At 55.2% G+C, this 8,394-nt stretch overlaps 1 protein-coding gene across 1 annotated transcript; it reads left to right on the top strand.

Annotated features, from left to right (window-relative positions):
- Positions 1-7: 7 nt before the first annotated feature.
- CHST14 (carbohydrate sulfotransferase 14) lies at positions 8-2,032 on the top strand. The gene has a single exon (XM_040467009.1). It carries the CDS (start codon positions 126-128, stop codon positions 1,254-1,256), a length of 1,131 nt encoding a protein of 376 aa, XP_040322943.1. The 5' UTR covers positions 8-125; the 3' UTR covers positions 1,257-2,032.
- The last annotated feature ends 6,362 nt before the right edge of the window (positions 2,033-8,394 follow it).

Below are 8,394 nucleotides of genomic sequence, written 5' to 3' on the forward strand. Positions count from 1 at the left end.
CCCCTCCTGGGGGCCCTCCCCGCGCTGCGGGCCCAAGCCCTCGGCTCCCGCCCCCGGCCCGAGCCCGCCTCCCAGGCGGCCCTCGGATCGGCCGGGCCGGCGCAGGCCCCCACCCCGGGAGCACCATGTTCCCCCGCCCGCTGACCCCGCTGGCGGCCCCAAATGGCGCCGAATCCCTGGGCCGGGCGCTGAGGCGGGCCCCACTGGGCAGGGCCCGGGCCGGGCTGGGGGGGCCGCCCCTGCTGCTGCCGTCCATGCTGATGTTCGCGGTGATCGTGGCCTCCAGCGGGCTGCTGCTCATGATCGAGCGGGGCATCCTGGCCGAGATGAAGCCCCTTCCCCCGCACCCTCCCAATCGCGAGGGCGCGGCCTGGCGCCGGGCCCTCCCCAGGCCTGGGGGGCTGTCCCTGGAGGCCGGGGACTCGGACTTGCAGGTGAGGCAGGACGTCCGGAACCGCACTTTGCGGGCAGTGTGCGGACAACCAGGCATGCCCCGGGACCCTTGGGACTTGCCTGTGGGGCAGCGGCGCACCCTACTGCGCCACATCCTCGTGAGTGACCGCTACCGCTTCCTCTACTGCTACGTCCCCAAGGTGGCCTGCTCTAACTGGAAGCGGGTGCTGAAGGTGCTGGCAGGCGTCCTGGACAGCGTGGATGTCCGCCTCAAGATGGACCACCGCAATGACCTGGTGTTCCTGGCAGACCTGCGGCCTGAGGAGATTCGCTACCGCCTACAACACTACTTCAAGTTTCTGTTTGTGCGGGACCCCTTGGAACGCCTTCTCTCTGCCTACCGCAACAAGTTTGGCGAAATCCGAGAGTACCAGCAGCGCTATGGGGCGGAGATTGTGAGGCGGTACAGGGCCGGAGCGGGACCCAGCCCTGCAGGGGACGACGTCACCTTCCCGGAGTTCCTAAGATACCTGGTGGACGAGGACCCTGAGCGGATGAATGAGCATTGGATGCCCGTGTACCACCTGTGCCAGCCTTGTGCCGTGCACTACGACTTTGTAGGCTCCTATGAGAGGCTGGAGGCTGATGCCAACCAGGTGCTGGAGTGGGTGCGGGCACCACCCCATGTCCGATTCCCGGCTCGCCAGGCCTGGTACCGGCCGGCCAGCCCTGAGAGCCTGCACTACCACCTGTGCAGTGCCCCACGGGCCCTCCTGCAGGATGTGCTTCCTAAGTATATCCTAGACTTCTCCCTCTTTGCCTACCCACTGCCTAATGTCACCAGGGAGGCCTGTCACCAGTGACTCCGGGTATGTTGGGGACTGGTTTTGACGATGCCAGCTCCCTGCCATTCAGAGAAACCCTAGCTCGGGGGACTTGAGGCTTCTCCAGATGCCTGGATGGCAAGGACTGCCTGCAGAAGTTCCTTGTCCAGGGTGGGTGCCCACCGAGGCTCAGAGGACAGGGTTAGACAAGAGGCCTGGTGCTCTGCACTGAGGGAATTTCTTAGGGGCCATGCAACCCTGCTTGCCCTGGCAGGGCTAGACACCAGCTTGCCAATGAGTAACAACAGATCCTTCCAAAGACTGGCTCCAGGCCCCGGGCTGCAGGAATTGTGCCGTCCACTTGGTCCACCTTAACCTGTGGCCAAAACCTAGAGGTGACACCGATCGGGAAAATGACCAGAGCCAGGAGCCCTGTGGCTTTGATCACCCATTCACCCACTCCATGCGCCTCAGGGCTGGGGTCGTCAGCCGTGCCTTTTAAATGACTTTTGTGCCTTTCTGCTTCACTCACTTTCCTACACTTTCCAGGTTCTTTCCGTTTTTTCCAAGGAAAGGGAAACTGAGTCAGGGCCCTTGCCTGTCCCTGCACAAGTCCAAAGACCCCTGTGCCCAGCCTTTGAGGGGGGGCTCTGGGCACCTCCTGCCTTCTCCCAAGGTTGCAACTGTGGCCGGTGTAATCTGGCTGCCACTTTTCTGACTCATTTATTTAAAATTTGTACTTTTTGATAGAACCCTTGTAAAGGCTTTGTTTTCCAAATTGCTGAATTTTTAATAAAGCTGTTTTGTATACAAAGCCAGCATCTGTAATTCTCCCGCTGAGCCCCTGTGTATCCAAAATTTCTCCATAATGCCTGTCTTCCCAGGTCAGAAGAGGGAGCTTGCAGGTAGAGAGAGTGAGACCAGTGTAAGCTGCTTGGGCCAGTCCAGTGAGCCATTTACGTACCAGGGAGCCTTTGGCAGCTTCCCATGGGCCATAGCAGATCACAAACTCAGCTTCTGGGATGGTACTAAAGGACAGGCCCCATTAGGAATGGCCCCGTGTCTAGAGCACAGCTACCCGGAATATTCCCTGAAGAAGAGGTGGGTATGAGACATTGGCTCCTCCTCCTCTTAGGCAGGAATACTTTTTTTTTTTTTTTTTTAATGTTTATTTATTTTTGAGAGAGTGGGAGAGGCAGACTGCAAGCAGGGGAGGGGCAGAGCGAGAAGAAGACACAGAATCCGAGGCAGGCTCCAGGCTCCTAGCTGCCAACACAGAGCCGGACGCGGGGCTTAAGCCCACGAACTGTGAGATGGTGACCTGAGCCAAAGTCAATCGCTTAACTGACCGAGCCACCCAGGTGCTCCAGCAATACATCTTGACTGAGGAGGCCCCAGATGAAAAAGGGGATTGTGGTGTGAGCCAGGGGAAGTTATTCTTGGTGTTGAGAATTCCCAAGAGGGCAAAGAGGTTGAGTGAGGGGCAGGGTCTTGCTAACTTAGGTCCAGAGGAAGTTGTGGGCAATGTAGGAGGACTACAATCTGAGCAGTGGAGGACAGGCCTCAGTGTGTTCCCCAGTGCTGTCCAGAGATCCCAGGACCACCAGGCGATGGAGAATAGGAGGCTGGGCCCCCCATGACCATGGGAGAGATGCAAGGTCAGAGCTGGCCCTTCCTTGTTAGTCCTATTTCCTATACCCCCAGCTGGAATCACTGTACTTCAGGGACCTGAGGCAGTGGTGAGAGGTGGTGCCAGAGGGAGGGAGGAAAAGAGGGAGGTGGGAAGGGCCCCCTGCAGACAGCACTTATCCTCTGACTTCAGAAGAGCAATCAGGGGAGGGTAATTCTAGGGGCACCCATGGTTCTCTGCCATGACCCACCGGGAGGCCTTCACTTGATTCCTGGTCTGGGTCAGATGCCCCTCTTCAAGGTCCCCTTGACTCGGGGACTTCACCTCTGATAGCACTTACTTGCTGTGTTGTAACTGCCCAGTTACTTATCAGTCTCCCCCATTGAGAATGTGATTGTGTGAGTTTGAGATCATGTCTGTCTCATTCATTTGACATTCCCAGAACTTAGCCAAGGGGGCTGGCACGCAGATGGCCAGGCACAAACAAGGTGTGCATCTTGCTGCAGAACAGAGAGCACTGTGCTTGGAGTCATCCAGACCGATCAAGTGCCAGCCCCACTCCCCCAGCTGCCGGACCACCTCTGAGTCTCCACCCGCTCCACTAATCCTAGGAATAATATCTTATGCAGAGTCCTGTGAGGATGAATGAAGACAAAATGAGGAAAAGCACCCATCCCAGCACTTGGCTCAATGGATGTTCTTTGAAATGCTAGTTAAACACCCAATCCCTGAGAGCCCTGTGGAGACAAGTGAGGAGCCAGGACGGGGTGTTCATCCAGCGCTGGAGACTAGAAGACTGGAGCCGCTCCTGGGCAGAGCCCCTTTGACCCGTGGGTTCACTTCCCCTGCCAACCGGTCAGGCCTCCTCTGAGCTTGCAGCCCCTCAGGAACCCCCTCCCCCAACCCAACCCCCCCTCCCCCTCCAGCTACTCTCCCCGTGGCTGGAACCTCTGCTCCAGACCTATGGCAACCATTCAGTCCAGCTCTGAAGGGCATGCAGCTTGGGGGTGGTAGGGGGCCAAGAATGCCGGCCCCCTGTTGTGCTTACCTTGTTTAAATCTCACCGCGGTCCAATAGCAGAGGTGTTATCCTGTTGTACAGACAGGAGAGTAAGTATCTTGCCCAATATCCAACCCAGGTCTGTGTGCCTCCCAAATTGCAGGAGAGAGAGACCGTGCACGGGGAGGGTAGAGAGAGAAGGGAGTAGGAAGATGAAGGGTGGATGGGGTTGCATTTGGGGGGCATTTGCACACATCTTCCCTTCTCAGTTCTTTCATTTCTTCATTTTTGGAGAATCCAATTCAGCCCAGCTGACATTTACCAGTCCCTGCCCCTGAGGAGTGGGGGACCCATGAAGTCCTTGACGTGGTTAGCTTATTGGCTACTCTCCTCCCAGGTAGAAAAGGGTGCCAGGCCACAGAGCAACCTGACAGCCAGAACAGACACCTGTGGTGTGGGCAGGAGGATTTGAGGTAAGAGGGAGAGGACCTGCTAAGACAAATAAATTGTCACCCACCACTGTTTGTCCCCAGAGTCAACCCTGAGGAACTTAATTTGTCATCTACCCACCCTTCTAGTCAGGAAAATGGAATTCTGAAAGGGAGGTGGCCCTAGTAGGGCCTCCCTTGTGCTGGGTACCCAGGCCAGAGCTAGGGGTACATGGCAAGCTCTGGGCCACCAGGGGGGGAGCAGGGGCATTGGCAGAACCGGACACCTGGACCGTGTCTTCTTGCAATCCCTCCCTTTCACTGGGCCCGCCTTCATCCCCACACAGAGCTACTGCCACTGCCTGGCGCCTAGGAGGACAAGGGTCCCCTTTCAAACTGGCTCCGACCCTACAGCCCTCGTTCCCCTGGGCACAGGGATGGGGCTGGCAGTTGAACTTTTCTCACCAGCTGAGGGCAATGAACAAAGGAAAGGGGAGGAGCCCGAGGGGGCTGGCCTGCCACGTCTGGGCCCTGACTCCACTCTCCACTCCGGTCAGAAACCACCTTACCTGAGTTTCTGGGGCCCTTTTCCCTTCCCTTCCCTCCCCTCCCCCACCGGGGCCCCTCTCCCTCCTCCCCCCACTTTCGGGAGGGTCCCGCCACCCAGACCCCCTGCGGGAGCTGACACCCCTCCCCCAACACAGAACCCTCACCTTTTCCAAGGCCTGGGGGGCAAGCCTGCAGGCCCCTCCCAGGGTGGATCCGGTGCTTTTTAAGCGGAACCGGTCCCTGCCTGGCTTCAAGCAACAGGAGGGGGCATTCCTTCTCTTCCTAAAGGAATAATTAGCAAAGCTTCTCTGAATTGAGAGCACCTGTGCCAGGACCCCGCCAAGTCCTTTGTGTGTGGCACTCTCTTCCTTCTTAAAAATTATCTTTTTTTAATGTCTATTTATTTTTGAGAGAGGGAGAGAGAGAGACAGAGGGTGAGTGGGGGAGGGGCAGAGAGGGAGACACTGATTCCGAAGCAGGCTCCAGGCTCCCAGCTGTCAGCACAGAGCCCGAGGACGAGGACGAGGACGAGGACGAGGACGCAGGGCAGGGCTCGACCCCAGGAACCACGAGGTCATGACCTGAGCTGAAGTCAGGCACTTAACCCACCGAGCCACCCAGGCGCCCCAACACTCTCTTCATTCTTACAGCCCAGCAAGGTAAGTAAAATTACTCCCATTTTATGGATGAGGAAACTTTCCTGAAGAGAGGGTGGAGTTGGGATTAAAACCAGCTCCCTGTAATGTTTGCGCCCCCCCCCCCAAAGGGAACATGCATCTTCAGCTCTCTAGCTCATCGCAAGTGCTGATAAGCACTGTGTTCATTTTCTCGGAATGTTGTACCCTTCATCAACCGTCTTTCCCAACGTTCCACAAGTGATCCTGTCCACAGGGCCTCCGTCCAGCTATTATAAAACTCACCAGGTTTGCCCCCCACCGCCCCGAGAATCAACTTACTCGTGGTGCCGGACTCAGACGGCATATACACTAGATTTTAGTTCGGGTCCTCTGAGCAGCAAATGTCAAGAGAGAATTAGACAAGCAAGAGATTTATAGGAGAAAACAGCTGTGAAGGATAAAGGGGGAAGGAGCAGGAGTCATGAGGAAGAGCCTGGCACCTGTGAAAGGAGAGAGGGAAGGGAGAATTGGGTGAGAGGAGTCTCATGTTACAGTGCCGCTCTAGGAAGATCCCAGCAAGGCCAGTGGGGAATACCAGGCAGATTGCCTGTTGGAGGAGCCCTCCGTCAGGCAGAAAGGGGAGGGAGTGGGGGCCTAGAGCACTGAGGCAGGCTGGAAGGTACAGCAGCTGGGGGCTTGGTGCTTCTCACAGCTGGTTCTCTCCAAGGGAGGTGTGAACAGGGTACCTCCACGGCTGCCACACAGCTCCAGCTTGGATACTCTGACTTATGGGTATCGCTTCCCTTCGGGTCTGTGATGACCTTTTCAACAACCAGAAAATAGCTGTTGGCCTAGTAAGAGCCTGTAGATGGGGGGGTGCGGGGAGGGGGGAAGGATCGGGGAGGATCCTGAACTAAAACTCTGCCCCGTGGCCTTTCCCTGGCTTTATAGCAAGACCACTGCCCCTGCCTTTCATTTGGAAATTGGAAGACATATAGCATCACCATGCCCAAATGCCCATACTGTAATTTTCAGGGTGTTTTCTCAGCAGTTTACCCACCTCACTGCAGGTTTTGATTATCTTTGGTTTGTGTCATTGTCGTTTAATTGGGTGGCTATTGTTACCTTCACCTAGTTTCCATCTCGCTTAGGTTTGCAGCCGTTCAGCTGAGAACAGAGTCACCCGCACCTCCCAGGGGATATAGTCTATGTTTTTTCCCAGTGTGATCATTCAGCTGGACTTAAACTCGGGGCGGGGGGCGGGGGGCAGGCTGAGAGGGAAGCGATGTTGCCCTCAAGGGAGCTTCCAGGGACCCGCATGCCCAGGAGTACCTCGTCTTCTGTAGCATCCCCCTACTGAGCTCGTCAGCCTGTTACTGCCTGGTCCTGGACCCAACTGCATAGAGACAAAGAGAATCACAGCATCCGTCCTGATTGTGCCATTGTGAGGGGACAAGAAGGACCAAGGTCAGGCCAGGTCGTCCCCTGCTCCTCAGCCCTCCAGTGGGAAAGCTGTGCTAGTGGGTACAAGTGTCCAGTAATAAAAACGGAGCTGTTCTGAGAGATGAAAGAGAGAGCTGGCCTAACTATAGCAGGAAAGCCAGGGGAAGAGCCAGCCCCTGGGAAACTTTAAGGGAGGAGTTTTTGATTTTTGTGTCTGAGCCTAGCCTCAGCCCAAACACCCACAGATAACAAAATGAATTAGATGGGGGGCTGGGGAAGCTTTGGGCACAGAGGAATAAAACCACAAGGAAGGGGACTCATAGTCACGTCTTGGATACCTGGAACTCCCTGAGGCTTTTCTCAGCTACTGACCTTTAACCCCTCCCTCTTCTGAAATCCCTTGGTCCCTAGTACACACTTCTAGAAAAGTTTTCAACCCATGGTGTTACCCGATAGACTGAGGGTTTCCCACAGGAAAAGGCCAGGCCTTGTTTTGCTTTGTATTTGGTACATAGTAGGTGCTCAATAAAGGTTGAATAAATGGAAAGTCAGATGATTGGCTGGATGAATACATGGATGTGTGTGAATGGAAAGGTAGACAGAGATATATAGACGGATGGATGGATGAACAGACTGACATAGATAGGTGGATTAGTGGATGAGTGAGTGCATGGATGGATGGTGTGTGTGTGTGTGAATGGAATGATGGATAACTAGGTGAGTAAGTGGATGGATGGATGGATGGATGGATGGGTAAATGGCAGCAAAGGAATAGAGGAAAAGGAACTTCTGCAGAAAAAGATATCAGGAATCACAATGGACATCTGGCAGTTAGCATATTACTTATTTTTTTTAAGTTTATTTATCTCCCCACCCCCCCCCCCCCCCCCCCCCCGCCGGGCCCCCCCAGAGAGGGAGAGAGAAGGAGAGAGAGAGAAAATCCTAAGCAGGCTCGGTGCCATCAGCACAGAGCTCCACATGGGGCTCAATCTCACAAACCATGAGATCATGACCCAAGCCAAAAGCAAGAGTTGGACACTTAAACAACTGAGCCACCCAGGCACCCCTAGTATATTGCTTCTTAAAAGGAGAAGAATGGAAGGAAGGAGAGATGTTCCCCTAAGGAAACAATAGCAAAGGTTTGAGAGGTGGAGGGAGGAAGCAGCCCAGACAGAGCTGGAATGTCAGCTCAGGCAGAGCAGGAGAGAAGGGGTGTTGCCTGAACTGGCAGTAACATAGCCAGGTAAGAGAGAGATGTCTTGAAAAGTGGAACCAAGGGGCGCCTGGGTGGCTCAGTCAGTTGTGCATCCGACTTCGGCTCAGGTCATGATATCATGGTCCGTGAGTTTGAGCCCTGCGTCAGGCTCTGTGCTGACAGCTCAGAGCCTGGAGCCTGTTTCAGATTCTGTGTCTCCCTCTCTCTCTGACCCTCCCCCATTCAGGCTGTCTCTCCCTGTCTCAAAAATAAATAAATGTTAAAAAAAAAAAAATTAAAAAAAAAAAAAAAAAAA

This window comes from Herpailurus yagouaroundi, unplaced genomic scaffold, assembly GCF_014898765.1.
Source record: "Herpailurus yagouaroundi ecotype Mexico unplaced genomic scaffold, PumYag 67126, whole genome shotgun sequence".
Taxonomy (NCBI): domain Eukaryota; kingdom Metazoa; phylum Chordata; class Mammalia; order Carnivora; family Felidae; genus Herpailurus; species Herpailurus yagouaroundi.